The sequence below is a fragment of the Ruditapes philippinarum genome, unplaced genomic scaffold (assembly GCF_026571515.1).
Source record: "Ruditapes philippinarum isolate M1 unplaced genomic scaffold, ASM2657151v2 ctg609_1_1_1_1, whole genome shotgun sequence".
Taxonomy (NCBI): Eukaryota; Metazoa; Mollusca; class Bivalvia; order Venerida; family Veneridae; genus Ruditapes; species Ruditapes philippinarum.
The window spans coordinates 106,382-131,425 of record NW_026853899.1 but is presented as its reverse complement, the minus strand read 5'-3'; the positions used below and the strand labels follow the sequence as shown (position 1 = coordinate 131,425).

General features: G+C 32.6%; 1 protein-coding gene across 1 annotated transcript; it reads right to left on the bottom strand.

The window, feature by feature from the left end:
• Positions 1-414: 414 nt before the first annotated feature.
• Positions 415-10,875, bottom strand: LOC132738290 (uncharacterized). The gene is made up of 2 exons (XM_060725759.1): positions 10,807-10,875; positions 415-1,305 (listed from the first exon to the last, which is right to left on the bottom strand). Exons 1-2 carry the CDS (start codon positions 10,819-10,821, stop codon positions 499-501), a joined length of 822 nt encoding a protein of 273 aa, XP_060581742.1. The 5' UTR covers positions 10,822-10,875; the 3' UTR covers positions 415-498.
• Positions 10,876-25,044: the final 14,169 nt, after the last annotated feature.

Here is a 25,044-nt window from a genome sequence, read left to right as displayed (position 1 = left end):
ATCGATGCTTTTTCTGAAGTCATTAATCAATATCCCACTGTAAGAAATCATGCTAAATAATGTAACTAGTTCTCATAAGTCGTTTCGGAAATAATGTGTTCCTAGGTAATATACAGGAAAAAAGTCAAATACTGACTGTAAGCACAGACAGGAACATAAAGACCTTGGATTACTGTTTATCGGCAACTTTGTTAAACCTCGTTACCACCGTAAACAGTTACATTCCGGTTTTTATCAGTGTGAGATAATCATATTATCTGTCTCTCCGTCATGCATGCATACTTACATACGCTCATTCTTACAAATATATATATGTACACTATCACTGATTCAAATTATTGTTTTCATCTTTAACACACAAAACAAAACAACAAAGTAAACAGGAAAATGATTTCTTGAGTACATTTATTTTTGTTCATTTTTTACGTCATTAAGACGAGTACATGTACATCGGGTATTAAGAAATGGTCTTATTTAGGGAAAAGTAAGCAGAACCATCTAACATCGTTGAAGATCCCCCTTTATGTATTCAAGGACTTCATATATACCCGTCGTACATGGTGAAATAATGCCAACTTTCGATACATCCCAATGTTGCAAGTATTTTAGGGAACAATCACATGGTATTTGACTGCCATAGAAATAAACTGATCTCAGTCCAGAAAGATTGACAATACTTGGCGGTATAATTGGTCCACGGTAGGTAGGTGAATACGTTATCGTAAGTGTTGATATAACGCTGTTGCCACTGAAAATGGACATGTCGTTCATTTCGAATGGAATGTCTTTGAGCGTTAGCTGCCACAAGACAGGAAGTGTATCAATAAACTGTGGATACGCCGACATATATTTCAAACTAATTGACAGTGTATAAAGGTTGTTTGCGAAGGCGTTGAAGTCCGAATATGTCAATGTCTGTATATGGTTACCAGATAAATACAATGCCTTCAGATTATGAAGTTTGCCAAAAGCAGCGGGTATACGGACGAAGGTGCTGTTTCGTAAATTCAATGACTGGATCTTAGCTTCTATACCATTGAATGCATCAATATTTATGTCTGCTAAATTATCTGGGAGATATAACTCTATAGGGAGGCCACTGTTTATTGATTTGACACCCATAAATGTGTCTCTTGGTAAAGATGAACCAAAATTCGCTTGACGACAGTTGATCTCAAAATTAAACCTTGGGCATGATTCGCGACATAAACAACCAGTGGGTAGGTTTGGACATTGTGTATGTTTTGGACATACAAGGAAAAATGAGCTACACAAATGCACCGATACGAAAATCAGCATCAACTCCTGAAAAAAATAATATTAAGATTAGCTAATGAATCACACATTTTATTAAAATGTTCAGGGGAAAATGTAAACAAGCGAAATATGGTTATTAAAACGGATAAAATGAATACCCACAGGTCTTTAAAGGTGAAACCATTTGTAATTGATAAAGACGATAAAGAGCGTATGAATCAAATATTCGTTATGATGTTTTGTTAAGTATCTATGCAAAATTAGGCGCTTAAAAAACAACAATTCTAAATAAATGCCTAAATGATACAGAAAAATTCGTCATTATGACTAAACACAGCCATTAAAAGACACGTCGTACTTAATTAATGAGATTTGGACATTCTGATTTGCTGTTTAACTCGGCCTACACACAGAAATCTCGAAGCCATTTTCAACCTGATGATTCTAAATGTTGATTTTTAAAACATAATGTTATAATCCTAAAGTCGTCAGAATAATAATAAAAAATCTTCGGCGCTCAATAAAAAGGCTTTTTGAAAATTCTTTATTATCAATATTTTATTAATTAAAATTTTTCAACATTAGGCATTGTTGTACCGTATTTGGTACAAAAACGAATATGGTACAAATGTACCATATTCGGTCGAATATGGTACAAATGTACCATATTCGGACCGAATATGGTACCATTTTCGACCGAATATGGTACAAACATTGTACCATATTCGGTTGGAATGAGTTTTTCTATGCTCGCCAAAACGTATTTGGTACATACCAAAAAAACTCATAAAATGAAAATGGCCTACGTATATGGTACATAAATTATGTATTTCTTAATAAATGAAATAGTCTGCCGATGTGTAAACTTTTTTTCAAACTCAAATACATTGTATTAACCTAATATTGGAAGTGACAAAAGTATCATCATCATCATCATCATCATCATCATCATCGTCGTCGTCGTCGTCGTCGTCGTCGTCGTCGTCGTCGTAACTAGCAGTAACAGAAACAGCTAACCTAACCACACTTTACATGGATTTTGCTGGTTGTGTAACTGTTTCGCCGGCTAGCTCAGTCGGTTGCGCGTCAGATTGGCACGCAGGCGGCCTGGGTTCGATTCCCGGGCGGGCCAGATACTTTCGTGGAGATTGGTCACGAAATGATTTCTACGGCCATTCTTCCCCTACCGCTGTTTCAAGTAGGGCAGTTGTCAATTACTGGCGAATGTATCTGCTTAGTACTGGTTACTAAGTACTAGTACTCTAAGACTAGAGACGTGCTTGCTCCAGGTAACTCTGTAAAAGTTTGAGGATTATCGCATTTTGGTTATGTTCATAGAGTGTGAACTTGTAAGGGTAAAGGTAGGTGAGCAAATCCATGAAGCGCGCCAGCGCTTCTTGGAAAATTTGATCGTTTAATACCCCTCGGTATTAATGCTTATATTTTAATACATTTTAATAATAATTGGTAGGTTTTGTCCAGATATGATTGCTTTAAGCAAACGTCGTTGCAGGAATGTCGACGTCGCATTCGATTGGTCGAATGACGTCGCGTCAGCCATATTAATGATTTCGTGCATTGTTTGGGTCAATCTAAAACTTCTGACAAGAAGATATTGCATGAGAAAATCCGAAAAATAAACAAGAAATTGGGCCGAAAAAAATAACTAACGAAATTCATATTTCATGCATTTGCAGTTGTTTTACGATAGAATTTCTTCGATATAATTCAATATCCTTTGGTCAGTAGTTTTAGATTGACCCAAACAATTAATAGCAATTTTCAAATTTTTAAAACTTTTTTTTTCGAAAGTGTATTTTCACCAAAATCCGATTTAAGAGATTTTGAGCTCTTTTAAATGAATATATCTCTCCAAAAATAAGGATGTTTGACTGGCTGCTTTAGACAGGTGTGACTGTATTCCTAAACATTAGGCGAAAAGAAAAAAAATGTCTGGTTCCGGTGACCCGACCCTACCTATTTTTTTCGCCCGACCCTAAACTTTTTTTTATTTGAATACGAAAAAATTGGTCCGATTTTTTACTCAATATTCAAGAGAATTGTAAAGAACGTTTTTAAAGCGTTCATGTAAACATTCTAAAAATAAAACAAAACTTAATAATTTTAGTTTAAGTTTTGAATCTATAATATGTTGTCTTGATTAAGGGAAAGTAAATTTTGAAAATAGAAATACATTGTATGTGTCAATTATTTGAATTTGAAACATTGGATATTCAATCTTTTTTGGTTGGTAAGCAGATGTGTGCGTTAGAGTGTTGGTTATTTTCTGGAACGGGAGTTGTTAGCTTTAATATAATGAACTATCAAACCCAAAACCATTTGATTTAAAGACTGAAATAGCACAGTATGAGTTTTAGATGAAACAGTCTTTTATTTACTGGGTTTATTACCTGGCGACAACGGTGACGTCTCTGTGTGTTCAGCCCTGAAAGAGCTTCAAGATATGATAAACAATAGGAGGGCACAGAGGCGAACGACTTTTCCATTTCTGATGTTACCACTTCACATTCAAGTTGAAATTTTTAAGTTCTGCATACAATCAAACCCGTCAATCCAGTTTGTGTTGGCGAAGGTCGGCAAACCCTTTAGAGATTAAATAAGGTCAATGAGTTTGCAAACACCTAGAATATTCGGCCGGATATTGGACTAGATACTAGTAACAGAAATCCTATTAGCGTTCGTTTCCTATTAACAAGAGCGGGCAGAAACAGCGGTCTTATTTCGGCAATAAAAGAAATCATCAAGGGGCCAAAATGGGCAAACGCATGGCTGCGTTTGCGTGTTAGTGGAATCGGTTGGTATGATATCATAGATGTCATGTACAGACATTACAGGTGAATTATACATGTATGTCGGTGTTTGGAAACCTGTTATGTTATTTTTGTGATTGATGATTATGTTCTTCTACCGGAAATTTGTTGTCATTTGCTCATTTAATGGTAACTTTTTACGAAGCACATTTGGGATATTTTGGCTGCTACTAAAATGAATGTATATATGTATATTATGTCTGGTCAAAATGCTACAGTTGGATTAAAATTTAAATGCTGTTCTATGTTCTTCAATATTACTTTGAAAAATCCTGTCAGTATACCAATAAATGAAAAAAGTACAAGTTTGTTGAATCTCTTGAATGAAACAAATTATAAAATACAAAATGTAAAATGAATATGTGATGATGATGATGACAAAACATTTGTGATGATGATGATGATGGTAAAAAAATTGTGATGATGATGGTGGTGGTGATGATGATGACAGTGGTTATGATGATTGGGGTTTGATGATTGTGGTGGTGATGATGATGATGATAATGATGATGATGATGATAACAAACGTTTTGGGATGATGATGACAGCGATGTTTATCGGACGATGATGATGGTTATAATGATGATGATAAGATTTTAGATGATGATGACGGCGATGTTTATCGGCCGACGATGATGATAATGATGATGATGATAACAAAATATTTGTGATGATGATGATGGCGATGTTTATTGGCCGATGATGATGATGATGATATTCTCATCGTCGTCATCATCATCACAACATCCTCATTATCGACCGAAAACATCGCTGTCATTATCATCACAAAAAAACTTTTGTGATCACCATTACGATCATGATAATGGATATGATGATGTTGGTTTTGATGGTGATGATGATGGTGGTGTTGGTGAAGATAACAACGATGATGATCATTGGGGTGTTGATAATTGATGTGATGATGATGATGATGATGATGATAACAAACGTACTTTGATGATTATGACAGCGATGTTTATCGGTCGATGATGATTATTATAATGATGATGATTATGATGACAAATGTGTTTTGATGATGCTGACGGCGATTTTTATCGGTAGATTATGATGATGATGATGTGCTGACCGTCGTGATCATCATTACAAAACTTTTGTCATCATCATCACCATCGACCGAAAAACATCGCAGTTATCATCATCACATTTTTGTGATCTTCATTACGATGATGATAATGGTGATGATGATGATGGTGTTGATGATGATGATGACCTTGATGATTGTAGTGATAATGATGGTGATGATGATGACAATGATGATAAAAGTTTGTGATGATGATGATGACGGTAATTTTGATCGTCGTCATCATCATCAAAACTTTTGTCATCATCATGACGATGATGATGATAATGGCGTTAATGGTGACGATGATGATGATGGTGTTAATGGTGACGATGATGATGTAATTGATGATGATGACAATGGTGATGATGATTGGGGTTTGATGATTGTGATGATGATAACTGCGATGTTTATCGGCCGATGATAATGATTATAATGATGATGATGAAAAAAGTTTTTTATTATGTTGACGCCAATGATTACCGGCCGCCGATGATGATGATTATGATGATGATGATGATGATGCTGATGATGATGATGATGATGATGACGATGATGATTATTTTCATGATGGTATTGATGACGTTGATGCAAATTGTAGTTATGATGATTATGATGATGATGATGATGATGATGATGACGATGACGATGATGATGGTGATGATGATGATGATGATGATGATGATGATGATGAGATGACGATGATGATTATTTTCGTGATGGTATTGATGACGTTGATGCAAATTGTAGTTATGATGATGATGATGATGATGGTGATGATGATGATGATGATGATGATGATGATGATGATGATGATAATGATAATGATGATGATGGTGATGATGATGAGATAACGATGATGATGATGATGATGATGATGACGATGATGAGTGTGTACCATATTCGGAACGAATGTGGTACATTTTTCATCCGAATATGGTACAAGTTTGTACCATATTTGGTCAGGCATTTTACCCCAAAACTGCAGATACGTATATGGTACAATTAGACAGTTGTACCATATTCGGCCAAATATGGTACAAATTTGTACCATATTCGTTTTTGTACCAAATACGGTCCGACAAGGCATGTTTTCGCTTCAAATGTAAGCCTAATATGAAGTTGACCACGGCATTATGAACATGAAACAATGCCATAATGCAAAAAGGAAGGACATTATGAGAAAACTCGGCTATTATGAGATCGGAGAATTTTAATTGGCTCTCAAGTTCGGCCTTTGTTGGACCGTATTTGGTACAAAAACGAATATGGTACAATTGTACCATATTCGGTCGAATATGGTACAAATGTACCATATTCGGACCGAATATGGTACAATTTTCGACCGAATATGGTACAAACATTGTACCATATTCGGTTGGAATAAGTTTTTCTATGCTCGCCAAAACGTATTTGGTACATACCAAAAAAACTCATAAAATGAAAATGGCCTACGTATATGGTACATAAATTATGTATTTCTTAATAAATGAAATAGTCTGCCGATGTGTAGACTTTTTTTCAAACTCAAATACATTGTATTAACCTAATATTGGAAGTGACAAAAGTATCATCATCATCATCATCATCATCATCATCATCGTCGTCGTCGTCGTCGCCGTCGTAACTAGCAGTAACAGAAACAGCTAACCTAACCACACTTTACATGGATTTTGCTGGTTGTGTAACTGTTTTATGATGATGATGATGTGCTGACCGTCGTTATCATCATTACAAAACTTTTGTCATCATCATCACCATCGACCGAAAAACATCGCAGTTATCATCATCACATTTTTGTGATCTTCATTACGATGATGATAATGGTGATGATGATGATGATGTTGATGATGATGATGACCTTGATGATTGTGGTGATAATGATAATGATGATGATGACAATGATGATAAAAGTTTGTGATGATGATGATGACGGTAATTTTGATCGTCGTCATCATCATCAAAACTTTTGTCATCATCATGACGATGATGATGATAATGGCGTTAATGGTGACGATGATGATGATGGTGTTAATGGTGACGATGATGATGTAATTGATGATGATGACAATGGTGATGATGATTGGGGTTTGATGATTGTGATGATGATAACTGCGATGTTTATCGGCCGATGATAATGATTATAATGATGATGATGAAAAAAGTTTTTTATTATGTTGACGCCAATGATTACCGGCCGCCGATGATGATGATTATGATGATGATGATGATGCTGATGATGATGATGATGACGATGATGATTATTTTCATGATGGTATTGATGACGTTGATGCAAATTGTAGTTATGATGATGATGATGATGATGATGATGATGATGACGATGATTTGATGACGATGACGATGACGATTGGTGATTATGATGATAGATGATGATGATGAGATGACGATGATGATTATTTCATGATGGTATTGATGACGTTGATGCAAATTGTAGTTATGATGATGATGATGATGATGATGATGATGATGGTGATGATGATGGTGATGATGATGATGATGATGATGATGATGATGATGATGATGATGATAATGATAATTATGATGATGGTGATGATGATTGGATAACGATGATGATGATGATGATGATGACGATGATGAGTGTGTACCATATTCGGAACGAATGTGGTACATTTTTCATCCGAATATGGTACAAGTTTGTACCATATTTGGTCAGGCATTTTACCCCAAAACTGCAGATACGTATATGGTACAATTAGACAGTTGTACCATATTCGACCGAATATGGTACAAATTTGTACCATATTCGTTTTTGTACCAAATACGGTCCGACAGGCCTTTATGAATTTGCTTTTGTTTTCATTGAAAGAAGTCGCTATTTTGAATTGCTGCAAGGTTGGTTTCCGAGACATTTTCAAAACAAGAATCTCATTTGCAATATCTAACAACAACAGAAATACAGTTTATTAGTTATTTTTTGTTCTCTTAAATTTTAACGTTTTTAAATTATGTGCAGTTAATTAATATAATTGTCAATAATTTACTGTTTTCATAATGACATTGTTATTGGGCTTAGCCTTCAGCCTCAGGCTAATATGTCAAGGTCATTATGAAAACACATACTTATGTAATTAGTTATTTACTTATGCATACATGTTATTGTATATATTATGAATGCTTGTACATGACTCTTTTGAGAGTTAATTTGCAAAATAAAGATTCTTCTTCTTCTTATTATTATTATCATTATAATAAAAAGCAATTATCATAGTATTGCAAGCAATCCATAAGCCCCCTACCGGTTAGAATCCCAGCAACATTCTTAAGGGCTATTAGCCATTCAAATATGCCATTGAATGAATGAAGGAATGAATAAATGAAAGAATATCATGAATGATCTTAAATCTTTGGAGTTTTTAGTTTGTCTGTATCAAAGTAATGTGTAAAATTTCCCTGCCTAGTATGAAAATTATGTTTATACAACATATAATCAAAAGATCTAATTTTCTCAGGATGAAAATGTATAACTAATGTTTCAACTTTTCTCTATTTTAAGTAAATTCGTTAGAAAAGTTACAAGTTCTTTAAAAGTGATCTCAAGAAAGACAGATTGAAAGTTACTCTGAGAGTTAATCTTCAATCATCCCCGGTTGTTGCCAGATTAAGAATATAACATTTTTTTTGAAAAAAAAGCAAAATTTTTTAATTAAGAAGGAGACAACATGATGTGTGTCTAATAACAACAACAACAACAACAACAATCTTAAAGATCATATAACTCATTTTTATGGCTTTAAATAATAAATATGATGCTAAAAAGAAGATTTATCCATATTGTAAGTTCCAAAAAAATCATTATTTGTAAAGATATTACTAAATTAACAGTTTCATGTAAATAAAGGGAGGTAATTAGAAATTTTATTTGGATTTGGTCTAAAATAGATAAATACAGAATCCCTAAAGAAAGTCCAACACGGCAAAATTGAAAATGTTGCAGGCTCGGTTTGATTGAGCCTGTTCATGGACGGTACTGGAAAGTGCAAGTTACCGTCCACGCCCCCTAGCACCGGCTTAAGCAGAATTCAACATTTAAACATGAAATAGTAAAATTTTGAATTTAGAAACATACACAGATGTGTTCATACGGCGGTTATCATGGAACCTTCAATGTGACACTTCCGTGCCATTCCATGAAAAGCCAACTTTTTTTCATTAAGAAATGAATGCATATATTTAAATGATTACTTATAATGTTTATAAACATTTGCAGTACATATTTAACATATTCTTGGATGTTTTGAAATTGTTTTAGAAGAATAATTACATATACAATACTCAAGTGTTGCAATATACAATATCTCTAAAGTTAAAGAAAATACCATTTGTAGTCATAAAGAAGAAAAGTAAAAAAAAATGTAACAATTTTCAAATATACCATCTGAAATAACGAAAAGAAATAAAAAATATCGATTAAATTTCAAGTTCAAAATGAAAATAATCATGGAAACCCATTTCTTATAAATCCGATCACATATGATATAGGTGTTGATAATGAATGTATATTTTAAATTTTAATTAAATCCATGAAGAAATAATAAATTTAAAGAATGAATAATAAAAAATGAAAGTTAAAGGAGATAATTCTGGAAATATGGACGCTAGATTTATAACCCTTGTCATTAAAGTGCTATATGGAATGAAGAAGTTTGAGTAGAAAATAATTAATTTCTAGAAAAACGCTCGAAATAGTCTAGTTAGAGTATTGAACCTACTCACAAATGAAGAAGATGCATTAAGAAATAAAGAGGATTTAAAAAAAAACAGTTTGTTTCATGAAAATTCTAAGTTCAAGGGGGTAATTTTGATAATTTGTGTGCTAAAGTTGTAAACCTTGTCACATTTGATGTGGTTGATGTAGCCTGGGATTCAGGCGTTGAAAGTTTTTACTTATTTATAACATTTTTTTTTCTTTATTAATAACATATGCGCTATTCCGTATTAGTTCGTCGTTTTGATAGTATCTGTCGATTTGCTAAACAGGAACATAAAAAAATCGACAGACTGGAACCCAGGCTATGGTTGATGATCAGAAACATATATTTGAAGTTTGAGGTAAATAGCTTAAGCAATAAAGAACTCATATAGTGAAAAAATCAGAAATCTTGAGGTCGCCGACGCTGGTGAGTAGGACAGTTCTTAATATACTCCCAATAGTCCGAGTCAAGATTACAATAATGTGTATAATCTCCATACTGCCATTTATCAATATTTAAGTTTCATAAAAATGTTTTCAGCACTTTTTAGCAATCACAAATATTGTTATATTTGCCAGATTTTTAGCCTATTTGTTGCCATAGCAACCACATTTTTCAATATACTAGGAAGAAAAGAAAAAGCCATGCAAAATTGAACGATTGAATATAAGCATTACTTCCACATCGAGCAGCAAAAAAAAATAAATAAAATAAACATTGATACAAAGAACATATAATAAATAACACTAGACAGCAAAAACAATTCTTTTTACATTGTTAATTGCTAAGAAAATATTTGCATCAAATGCTTTCTGTTTGATGCAGTATCTGTATTTCTTATTTCTCATAAAATTTTCAGTTGTTTAGTTTACCTATCATACAAAAATATAGAAAATATATTTACTAATAGTAAAGCCATTATCCTCTGTTGATAACTGTTTGGTAAACAATGTACCGACTGGTCAGTATATGACCGTATCTTATGGTTAGAAATTTGCAGCAGAAGGCTGTCATCATTTCATGAACTGTACGCATGCCTGATCAAGCTAGTTACACAAATATTTTTGAAGTTGAACAACAGGTTAATTAAATGGTCAGATAAAGGGGGAATGGTCATCTGTTCGTAAATCAATTACTAATGGATGTAAATATCCATAAATTCAAACATTAACGGAAAATGAACACCTTTAAACACTAGTATACTATTAAACTACTGTTCGGTCATTTGTTATCATCAAAGGTCTGCTGCTAACAAGTGAATAAATTGTTGAAATATAACTTTAAGTTATTTTTATTCTTCGTGAATTTACTATTTCAACTTTTAGAACTCTTAATTTCATGTTTACAGTCTGTACGTTGATTGCTTTTCTGGTTTTACGCCTATTTAATCACATTTGAGCCGCGTTACGACAAAACCAAACGTAATGCGTTTGCGGCCAGCATGGATCCAGACCAGCCTGCGCGTCTGTGCAGTCTGATCAGGATCATTGCTGTTCGCTATCCGTTTCTCTATTTGTAATATAATTTGTTAGCGAACAGCATGGATCCTGATCAGACTGTGCGGATGCGCAGGCTGGTATGGATCGATGCTGGTCACAAACCCATTATGTTGGTTTGTCATGACGCGGCTCATTTATAGTGATAGACTACTTATCTTACACGATTTTTGATTTAGCGGTTAGGGATGAATGAGCAACAGAGTCAATTGTAACAGAAAATTTAGCCTTGCACGAGTGTCAAACCAGCTACCCTTGAATTCCTATTGGGCCAGATGAGCGGACGATTTCATGCCAATTGTATGAATTCACGTTAAAAACTTCAACTTGAGATTATTAAGTTGAGGTTGTGAATTCATGGAGCTGAAATCGTGACTTTATGAAAATAAATTTATTGTGAATTTATAAAGTTATAATCCTGGATTAAAATGTACATATTATCATCCGCTGTTACCTATTTCTGTCCATACTGTTTCATAAACATTCCGGGTAAATAACATAGTTGAATATACGTAAAATAAAAAGTGAACTAATATAGTGACGGTAGCATTATTCTAGTTTGAGGATAAGCTAGTTATTTAGGCTAATAATGTTGCTGCCAATAACGTTAATATGATCAATGACACTAATATGTCTTAAACCAATATTACCCAATTATGTGTGTCCATTTATAGACATTTAAACATACTTTTGCCAGAACTGTCAGATAAATAATATATATTTTATAGATAGCACGAGATATTTTTTTATAATAAGATAATGTAGAGATTAAATGATTTTGTTATTAGATAAAAAAAAAAGGAAAACGTCCGCTTCGTAACAGCTAGAAATCACCCGACACATACTTTATATCGCGTAACGCAGGAATATTAAAAGAGCGCAGGCATTGTGCAAAAGTGACACCGTATTGTGCAAATATCCGGCCGAAGCAAGCAACACGATAAGAAAAGTGGCCATAGATTTAAACAATTCAAAATTAGAAGAAGACATTCGATATTATCAAACGAGATTATAAATATGAAACAGGTATTGTCTTGTGTTTTAAATACATGCATAAATTATTTATGAAATTAAAAAGTATATACATTATAATTTAATTGGATATATTTTAATTTTACTTGAATTTCATTGGAAATTGCAGAGGAAATACTATTACATTTAATATGTTGAAATTGTTGGGCCATTTGTAGCATACGCGCCTCTTTGACGATTGTCGTTAACTTTAACCGGATGCTAATGGGTACCTGTTAGGGTGGTATTGTACTTCCTAAGACAGGAAGAATTAGTTATTAGTTCATAAAACTAATTAGTTTTTAAGTTAATAAAATATTGATTAATATGTAGTTTATCAGGTTCATGTTGAATGTTAATTATTCGTTCAATTTGCAGAACTCTACATACTTACTTACGGTTTAATCATGACATATGTGTTAAAGGAATACATTTAATTTACCAAAATAATCGTTGTGGATGGAATAATACAATTTATACTTGCATTGTCTAAGCTGGTCGTAGGCAACCCTAACTTTTCTCTTTTTTTGATTAGTTTTAATCTAATTTTCAAATAGTGATGATTTAACAACATTCTCGATTATATTTCGTTGCCTGAAGATACGACATTGATAACTGTGAAATTAAAATTTCTGCATTTAATCTAAATTAAAACTAACGTAATTAACAATGTCGCGTGAACACGTGCTTCGGAAGCGAAACTATAAATTTTGCCGATGTGAATTGTAGCTAAATTCTGAGCGTGTTGAAGTGTGTTAAGTTTTATTATATGGTAAACTTTTTTAGAAATATTATTTTGTTACATTTCAACTAATGATGTACGTTAAAAAGGCATGCAACGATTTTGTTCTTTTCTACAACAGCGTATGGAACGATACAGACAATGTGTTTTGTATGACGTAAGCATATTTGAAGAACTGTATTATGTATTTTAAAAAGAGCCTGTAGTGAGCAATGTTGAATCAGTGATCAATAAGTGGACTTGATAATTTTAAATCATGAGATCATGATATGTAGATATATAAATTGGTAGATTTTTCAGAGATATGTAGAAAACTTCACTTAAAGCGAACATAGTTAAAGCAGACGTCCGATTAAAAAGAACATTTTTTGGCCCGAATTTCTTTATTTTATATAAAAAAAATACGGTTATCGTGAACACGTTTATAAGGAATTATCGCTTATAAGGAACTTATTTCTTAGTCCCATTTTAGTTAAAGGTACAAAAAATTACACTTTTATAACGTACTGTAAAATATCCGCTATCCATAAATAGATCCCGCATTTTCAACTTTCGTTTTCCTTCACACTGATTTAAACCGTTTCTTGTTGTATGTGTGAAAATGAATTTGTATAGCAGTACGTAAGAGTTTTCTATTTAAGATATTTTTAGCATGAGTTCTTGTCACCAAGATAAACGGTTATTCCTTTTATTCTATCATTTCTTTCCTTTAATAGTTTTGCTCGAGTAAAATAATTATGATCATTTAAGAGTATAATCGGTTTTCAACATAATCACGCATGCAATTTCATGCTAATCCATTGAAAACAACAAAGAACACTTGAATGAAATAAAAAGAAATCTATATCTTTCATATATAAATGCCCCCCTTTAAATATAATAAAAGATATTCAATATAAAAGGAAGGAAAAATCTAAAAACTTGTTTATTCTTTATGATGGAAAAAAACGAAAAGTACTGAGTTTTGAAACAAAATATCATATTTTACGAGAAATGGAGAAAGGGAGTAAAACTAAAACTGATATAGCAAAGGATTTTCTAATTCCAAAAAGTACGCTCTGTGGACGATGTGTTATGTGTACATATGTTCGCTACAAAAAAAATCCTAATACAAGGAACTAATTCGCTATATGCTAACACGGAACTCTGGATATAAGGAACATATTTTGAATGTCCGAATGAGTTCATTACAAGCGGAGTTTACTGTATTAGGAACTGGCTTAAGAAGATTTACCAAACTTCCTGCTGTCGTGATATACAATCTTGAGCAATGTTTGCTATGGTTCTTTTCTGTTATAATATCTTCCATGTGCAATTAATTTTTTATAATAATGAAACGGTATCAGGCTTTGCAAATATACCATGCATTCTAGAACTCTGCAGTCATGTTATATTTGAAACATTTTGGCTTAACAACAAAAAAAAGTGTCAACATAATAATTTAAAAGCGAATTTAACGTTATTTTTACTAAATGTTCAATTGTTATTTTAAATTGGTTTTGCGATGAATTTGCACACGATAAATAATAACATATTAAAGTACAATATTCTCTCTTAAAGTGATTCCGTTTGCTTATTTTCATCTTATATGGCGATAAGAAATACATCTGTCTGACAGTCTTAGACAATGTCAAATGATAAACGAGAAAATCTTCTGCAATATGCAGAATGTTAGGACATTCTTATCTAGACTTATACCCAGTCTAATTAACCGATATAATATATTTTATTGTATATCAGATGACGCAAAGATTTATCGGTCCCAAATATAATCGTAGAATTATTGTGTTTTTGTTTTTTATCTTGATTAAAAACTTTATTACTCTAAATGACATTCTTATTTCATATTGTAATTGCATGCAGTGTGAATGAGGACGTTCTTAAAAAACTCAGGTTAAAACTTACCACGCTAAATATCTTAAATGGACTCGTCCAATATTCAATCTGGTCAAAACCATTCTTTATCTTTAGGGACAATTTCAAAATAACTACTGACTGAATTGCGAACAATGCAGACCATGATGTTGGTCTGCACTGCTCGCCTCTTACCAGCAGACTAAAGGTTAAATCCTACGATAAATCAAGGACAAAACTGACATGAACATATACACTTCATTATCTCTCATGAACAATCTCAACCATATCAGGCGTTCACGTAACTTTTGCGATGCATTAGAAGTATTTCCAATTTCTCGATAAGACTCAAATCAAATCAAATTATAGTCACGTACTTTGTTGAAATTGCTTTTGAAATTGCCTGAAGATTTTAGAATGTATAGGTTATTAATCAACTAAAAGATACGCGTAGGCAACCAGTTGTTAATTTTAAATTGTAATATTATTTTTGCTGTTTCAAAGTGGTTTTGTTTTTCGAGTATGTTTAATCGATGCTGTATTTGATAAGGAACATCTATTTATTCGATTATAAAGTCTGTTTAAAGATGTAAATATATGAATATATACATTCAATTTGGGTTAATTGTGGAGAACTGGTATAATACCCTAAGCTGCAGCCTTTATTTCATGGTGATATAAGGCATATCCCGGGGTTAATTCTTAATCATGATTATTTTCAATCAGAATACATTATAGGTATAGGGGTTGTATACATGGAAATTAAGGTATAGTATAAATATTTTGTACACTATGCTATAAAGCAGTGTTTGTCATGAAAAAATATTTTAGAACATTTTTTATTAAAAATACGCCATGAATTTCCCAAAGATTTGAAATCAGTTTTCAATTTCTTTCTTTTTTTTAATAACGTTTTTCTCGGTTCCTATTTATATACGATGAATAAAATCTAAATTCCAAATGCTTTGTTTAATCAGTCCTTATGTATAATATCCTCTAACTATAATTTCGAATTAACATCACTCCATTAACCTTCATTTTTTCTTAACTTTTTATAATATCAAAGGTTATATTCTGTTCATAATTTTATAATTAATTAAACGGCTTGTTAAAGCACATATATGATACTAAATATGCAAATGATTTTCAACAGTTATGTCATACCGAATTTCTAATATGATTTTTCAACCAACATTTAAAGGGACATTTAAATTTCTTAGGTATTTCCTTTTCAAATTCACGTTAGTATCTAAGGACAATTCAGCATTTCATTATTGTGCAGCCAAATTTAAACATAATTTTCAGCGTAAATCAGGAAAATTACACCTTTTTATCCATGGATAATGTCAGTTAATGAATAATGCCATATTTAAGTATGGTTAGTAAATGATATATTAGATTGTCTTCTCGAAAAAGCAAGCTAATGTAAAATGTCTCCAAACTGATGATTCATTTTAACATGTTTTCCCTAAAGTTCACGTGAAAGTGACTGCTGTCTGTAACATTACGAGTGCTTTTCGGTAGTTTTGGATGTCATAGGCGTATTATTCTTAAAAACGACGTAGCATGACAGGTTTTACTTGACAATAAATTAAGAAATACAATTTCAGTTGTGTCGAGAGTTTACTTCCATCTTGCTTCCATCACAAAAATGCGAACTGGTGGCTATCATCATTCATGAAGATCAAACCAAAGTTTTATGTGCGCATGTTCAAGCTGTTGTAAATCCAAATCAACATTTATAATCAAAGTTAAAGGATTCATTCTAGGCTATTTTTTTTAAAAAAACTAAATATCTTCTTTTAAAAACATGATTCTCCAAGCATCTGTGATCAAGATATGTGTTAATTCACCTAAATCAAAAACATACTCCCGACCAAAAAAAAAAAAAATGTTTAATGTTGAAATTGGTCACATCTGCCATTTTTCATGAACACATATACTAAAGAAAATGGGTCAGACTGATTACATTGACATTATTTTCTAAGTTTCTATTTTTATAACAATACATTTTCAGTTGCGGTTTGTTGCACAAATAATAAAAGTGGAAAATCACTGACTTATTATTAACAATAGCTCTAAATAAGGTTGTTTGAACAATTTTAGATATTTAGGTTAAATTATGTGTCCGTTAATAATGTAAATGTAATATGTGACGACTGTCTTATTGATTCCAATTATTTTTGTCATTTGACAGGTTTCGGAATACATACAATAGCTGAAACTGTCAGAAAAATGATATCTCGCCAATTAAAAATAGTTCAATCGGGTTATCCAATAAGTAAATGCACAGGATTGATATTATCTGGTACCATCTAGTTCATAGTGAATATTTGGTTGTCAAATGAAGTATTTGTTTATGGTTATAAGTAAATAACACATAGGTTTGTGAGTAACAGAAAAAAATATCATCCCTCGTAAAAATACTGTTACCCTCAGCGTGAACAGTACTTTCCTTGGGATGATATTATTTACTGTTTCTCAAAACATGTTTTATTTATATAATGCAAATAGGACACTTGGTTTTACCAATGCGACCAGTGCAAACGAAGATATACAGGCGTATATCAGTGCCGTCTGATCATAGTCAGCACTGTTCGATCTTCAGTCAATAAATATTCTGAATTTTTCCTATACAATTATGGATAGAAAAATTGACACGTCAATTTGAGATTTATAGCGAAAAAACGTTATACATTTCGAAGAAACGATTTTGATGAAATGGCGCTTTTAATGGATACAATTCAATATAAAGCGACATTTCAGAACGTTGATGGTTTTCTTGAAGAAAACGACAACAACAAAATCTTTGACGCTGGCATAGACATGTAACGCTGGCATCAACATGTAACGCTGGCATCAACATATAACGCTGGCATCAACATGTAACGCTGGCTTCAACATATAATGCTGGCATCAACATATAACGCTGGCATCAGCATATAACGCTGGCATCAACATATAACGCTGGCATCAACATATAATGCTGGCATCAACATGTAACGCTGGCATCAACATATAACGCTGGCATCAACATATAATGCTGGCATCAACATGTAACACTAGCATCAACAGTACGTTGTTAAGATGCTCGCTGTAAGACAAACCCATAAATCATGGAATATAACTTTTCAAAATGAAATGAATTCCCGCGACTGATCTTCCTTATGGGTGTAACTTCCAATCGATTACCTCACAACTAATGTACAATCAAATCAGACATACGAATTTGTTGGGTTTTTTATGATTATGTGAGCGAACAATAATACCGTTGCATCACTTTGCACCTGTTTATAATAATTTATACTGGCAAAAATTTCAGTTCATAATTATGCATATAACAAATATCTGTACGAAGAATATTTAAGTATCAGGTATTAACGATTCAATGAATTTAACAGTTTCCAAGTCGGAACGTTGTAAACTTATCTTGCTTTAGGTCAAATTCGCAAAGTACGTTTATAATGTCGTAAATAACATGTACGTTATATATTGTTTAACAATTGAACAACATATTCTGCATTCCCTGCGATACAATGTAAACAACTAATTAAGTAAACCGAAAAAAACACGTTATTTTCAATTCTAATAAAAAATGTGATTTCATAACTGTACGTTATACAAATAAGATTATTTGTGTTTTAACAAAGTAAAATTCGGTTTAAGGTTTCTGTCCCGATATTGTAGACGTCGTCAAAAATTTCATTCAATTTTATAATCGTGTCTCTAGTCACTTCAAATTATTTTCATCACATAGTGTTTTAGTAACAATACATTGGATCATTGTTACGATTGTGTTTAGGATTATTTGAGCTGTGTTATGACAAAACCAACATAATGGGTTTGCGACCAGCATGGATCCAGACCAGCCTGCGCATCCGCGCAGTCTGATCAGGATCCATGCTGTTCGCTTACAAACCCTATTACAAGTAGAGAAACTGATAGCGAACAGCATGGATCCTGATCAGACTGCGCGGATGCGCAGGCTGGTCTGGATCCATGCTGGTCGCAAACCCATTATGTTGGTTTTGTCATGACAAGGCTCAATTTTTATTTCTGCAAACATCGTGTCGACGTGCGACAAGTGCTATCAGTTTTTCTGCTGCAATATGCTCGCGCGTAGCGTCGTTCTTCCGACTTAATCAACTTCTTCATTTTATTGAGTTATTACATGTCACATTCTGTCTGGAAATGAAGCAGGCAACAATTTATGACTACATGCACATGTTGCTGAAGATCATTTAAATTATTTCCCATATCTGTTTTATTTAAAGATCCTATAACACAATTTTTATGGTTTTAAATCAAAAATATGATGCTCAAATTAAGATTTACCTATATTGTAGGTTCCAAAAAGCATTATTTATAAAGATATTAATATCGAATTTAACATTTCTTGTAAATAAAGGGAGGTATTAAAAATTTATTTTCTATAAAGTTGAAGTCAAATTTTGCAATAAGGAATGAATGTATATATTTTAGTTATAACATGCAATAGACCTATATGGTTTCAACTTCATGAATTCACGATTTCATCTTCATGAATTCACAATTTAAACTTCGGGAATTCCCGTTTTCAACATACAGAATTCACTAATTTACGATTCCAGCTTCATGATTTTACGAATTCAACTTCACGAATTCACGATTTCGAAACATATGTACAATGTTTTTTCTCTCCTTTTTATCGTTTTCGTTCATCAGAATATCTTTGTCTAAAACTGTGAATTTTACGTTATTCACCTACCATAAATACTTTGAATGGCTTTTATACGGTCAAGTTGATTCTAGGAGGCATATGTTTTGTCATTCACTATGAATATGATATGCTAGGGAACGTTAGGGATGTTGCTCTTTTCGTTTATTCGCCGTGAAAAGACTTAATCCAACACTGTCTACAGGTTTATGCAATTTGCTGTTTTCACTGCTTAACTGATGTCGGTTTTCAATATTTTTCAATGAAACGTTTGCCTTATATATATTTTCGGTTATGTCATTTCATTCTCAAGAATAATGTGTCGTTTTCCGATAATTATTTGACGAAACGTTGTGTAAGCAGGTGAAAAGTGTTCGTTATAAAGCGCATAAATTTGTAGACACTGTTTCAACTATAAACATCAAGTCAATGTACATGTAAAAATATTTTAGGAATGCGAATAAAGACGAGTAACTATTTTTTAATTCACCAACTATAATTTGACAAATGCATGATTACAGCATTATTTATTAGGTCTTACAATTCACCGATGTTGCGACTGGACGGGTCGCAGCTAATTTTAAGTCAATAGAAAGTTACTCACATTGATCTAGATTCTTCGTGGAATTAATGTAGATAATCTACTTCTGAATCATAAAGTATAGCAGACATTGTGTATTATTAGAAAATAATCGTTAAAGAATTCTACATCATTTTAAAAAAGTTTACAAGATGAAACATTTTATTCTGGTTAGTAAATAACAGATACTTTATTAAGATTTCGACGAATTTTCAAGGCTAGGGAAATGGCTAATTAAATGTCCAAATAAACCAGTTCTGAACCTTACAGTCACACAATTCTATAATAGTATAATTATTCTGTTTTATACACAAACAGGGTGACATGCTGCCTTGTAACACACCAAACCCTCCGTACCTCAAAACGTACGTAAATAGACGTTTTGCGGCGCATATCGTCCACATTTTTCCGACGTACATTTTGCGGCAAAAAGGCATGGTCCTGCCGCATAACGTCCATATTTTAAAGTTTTTATAATTTTCGTTAATTTTGACCATCTAAAAAAAACAACAACAAAAAAACGCACTATATTACACATTGTTAGTGCTTTCGTTTCTTCTCTATTCTTAAATTTTTTTTATACAGAATATATATAACAATAAGGTCTCGATCAAGTTCATTTATGAGCTAAAACGACTGAATATGTAAATAGTTAATTTCCTTTGAATAATAAAAATAAAGACATATTTTAAAGTCAAATTATTGAATTGTAATAAAACTGCCATTTCTTTGTTATCAATGATCAGATGTCATTCATACATTTATAACAGGACGGACACCTTGAATAGTTCAACTATAATAATGACCTTGAAATGATCTTGACCTAAAGGTCACTTTTGAATTTTGCTTAAATTACCATATCTTTGTCATTTACAGATATTTCGATATTGATGACCATTTCAGACGTAGAATTGAGTACTGATATCAATTATCCTGATTCTGACCAAGTACATGAAATGTACTTGCTTTTTATTTGTAATATTCAATGCTATAGGCAGGTGGGCGATATAAGGCCACAATGACCTTTTTGCTTTCTTCAATTACAATATAACATTGTTCAATTATAAAATTACATTATGTCATTCAAACAAAACTCTTTTATTACGATATTTTAAAATATGCTTTAGTTTTTATCAATAGAACACATTGAACTTCTTTTTCATCATTTCCTATGCGGAAGAATGTTTGTTATAATATACTCTATGACACATTATCCCCACTTCTTGATGCAATTATATGAAAAGCTATTGTCAAAAGCAAAGCTTAATTTTAATATTTTGTCATTCACTCAATTCACTCATTCGTCCGTCCGTATAGCCGTCCTTTTCTGTATGTCTATAAGATTACATTTATTCCAATATCATCGTTCTTATATCTCTGCTGCTGCTGCTGCTTGGTTTCATTCCATAAAAAAATCTATTCGAAAAACATCCTCGGCTTAAGCATATTTCTTTTTTTTTAAATAAAAAAGAGTCAGAATTATAGGATCACAAAAATATTGCACTTTAATGTTTATTTCGTCATACCTGAAACAATATGAAAGTGACAGAACCAATAAAAGTAACGTTTATAATGAATATATTTTAATAAAGAAAATATGGACGATATGCGATGCACCGCAAAACGTCCACATGTGTACGATATCCGACGCAAAACGTCCACACGCGTACGTTTTGCGGTACAGACGTTTTGCGGTGATACACTGCCTATATAAATGATGATCTGAAATATACCAGATGCAATATTCAAAATATTGTTATTTGTTAAATTGAAAATTAATCGCATGTTGTTAACAATTCGTATTAAGTCGTTATCGTTTAGTTGTTATCTTATTCCTTTTATTGTGTGTGCAATGAAAAAATATTTGACTTTAAACCGAAATGGACAAATCACTTCACATCGTAACTTTTGTTATCCTCTTTATTTTCACACAGGGAGTAGCAACGGCATGTCTTTTACATGCGAACAATTAAACTTAATCAAAACGAGAAAAGGATGTCACGTCATCCATAAAACTGTCTCACGGGTAACATTTTGGAAAATCAAACTTTCATCAAAGAGGTTAGTATCTGCCAAAGAAAGATGATGATTTATACAATGAATTTGATGGTAAGACTTTGATACATTTGACAAATGTCACACGGGACACAATTTAATCAAATCTTAACAACGGTAGATTGTTTTTGAGAACGCCTTTAACTTGTTTGCGTAAATGTATAAAAGAAATACATTCAGGAATGCTCGTAATTGATATAAAAAATGTCCTCATATCTGTTTGGAAATGATTGACCGTTATAAGCTAGAGTTCTTTAACATCTATACGATGTTCATACCATATAAAAAATTATATAAAGAAGTAACACATATATAATTATCAACTAATTGCAACCGTAATTGCACGTCGTTATAGAATTCCAAGTCTTTCGACGACGATAGATAGGTAGGGTTAAAGGTATGGTTAGGATTAGGGTTATGGATGGATGGATAGATGGATCGATCGATAGAAAGATAGATGATAGATCGATCGACAGACAGACAGAAAGATAGAAGCCAAAAGCATTTTTGAAGCATTAAGCTACTACTACCTGCAGCTTCTACAAGCAGTATTGTAAATCAGAAAAGGTTGGCTTATGATATGTCAATATTGCTATTGTTATTGCTCAGTGCTGAATATCTTATATTAGAAAGGCTTATTTTGCCCCTAAATTTATATTATTTTCATTTAAGAAAACAACAACTTTTTATCAAATATTAGTGTGTTAAAATATCAAACCTGAGAACCGATAAAGCAGGGTAATAAACATCCAAATGGAAATTTGTTTGACTTGTATAGAGTATTAATCTTTCAATAAGAAAATACCTTTGCATAGAACTACACAAAAAACAAACTGTTTTTATCTAAATTTTGCTCATAATATCAAGTGACCTCCAGGATGGAAGCATTTTATCCTAGATGCATTATTCATACAGAAAACTACAAATTAATGCCATATCAACGTTATGGGCTCTATAGGAGTTAAATTTCAAGATATGTTTATAAGTATACATAAAAAGAAGAAACTCAAGTTTTTCCTATATAGAAGAAACTCAAGTTTTTCCTATAAACTCAGGATTTATTTTAATCACTTTGTATGCAATTAGACATTTAATGAGTGGCGGAAGTCGATAGTGAAGTATGATTTCATACCACAAGATGAAAATAAATCTATTTTTAGAACAAGTTTGAAATTTCTGTTGATTATATACATTATTTCCTTTTTTTGACATCAGAGTTTGAAAGGCTTTCCCATAGATTTTGTATATTGGCTGAACTTAGCATAAAGTAGTCCGGCAAGAAACCAGCGAAGGTATGGTTAATATGTTCACTGCAGTGAAAATACGGAAACTGAAAATACGCATTTTATTTTATCAATATTTCTCATTATTTCATTTGTAAGTATATAATAAACTAAGTGACTCCCAGGATGCAGGGGCCAATCTTCCTGTTTTTGTTTGGGGTCCTCCTGGGCTCCTTGCCACGGGCGCTTGTTACTGGGTCGGGTGGGGCTGCGTTCATTGAACGCCGCCTTTCTTTGTCGATCTTGTTTATCGTATTTTACCACAGGCTCACGATTTATGACACTTTTATGGAATAGAGAGAAAAATGAATCCCTAAAGAAAGCCTAACACGGCACAATTGAAAATGTTGCAGGCTTGCTTTGATTGAGCCTGTTCAACTAAGCAATGGCACATGTCAAATATCTATGCTCCGGACAATTTTCAGTTTCACACAATAAGACTATTTAAAAAATGTTTTCCAATATAAACCTTTGTATATTGGGTGTACCCAGGGGTGAGGCAAATATTAATCCTAGGGGAATGATTGATAATCATATATTAGTTTTTGGAGAGCTAAGTATTCATTGCGTTCATTGGGGTTGCGTTCATTGAGCACCTTTTTTGCAATGAGTACAGTTAAAAGTGATTTATAATCATGAAATATTTTTCATGGAAGTCAAATATATAACTTTCTTTACATACAAATATTTATTTTATATACGCCTTTATACACCGTCCATGAACAGGCTCAATCAAACCGAGCCTGCAACATTTTCAATTATGTTGTGTTGGACTTTCTTTAGGGATTCTTATTTTCTCTATTTTTTGCCTTGTTGATCTTTATTCTTGTCTCTATTTTATCGCCACATCAGCGTTGTTTGTGCCGAGTGGAGGCTGTAAAAAATGCCCCGTACAATCAATCAGGGATGTTATATTTCCGATCCTTAAAGATCGTTCAGCACGACATTATTATTGTATATGCTTGTGGTATATTAGTTCTATCTATTCGGCATCTTTCTTGTTGGGTGAGTTGCCCTCTTTCATGCCCTGTTTACATTTCCCGTCCTGCGTGTCCGGGGGCGGCGTCCTGTGAACGTTGCCTTTGCCTTGTTGATCTTTATTCTTGTTATTTATGCTCACAACCGTGTTGCTTGTGCCGTGTGGCGGCCGTAAAAAGTCTCCCCGTACATTCAATCAATGTTGTTATATTTTCATCCACAAGGGATTATTCGGCGTTCATTGTTTGTTGCCCTCTTTCTAGTCCAACTAATTGTACTGCGCGAAGAGATATTGTGCTATTTTCGTGTCTGGGCAATATCCAACATAAAAAGTACATTTTCTGTGGTGAAATTTGCGCCAGGATTTTGAGCGCAAGCTTTTTACCGTGTAAAATCGAATAAGATTTCATATTTGAATAAATTTGTTACGATACCTTTAAAGATTTT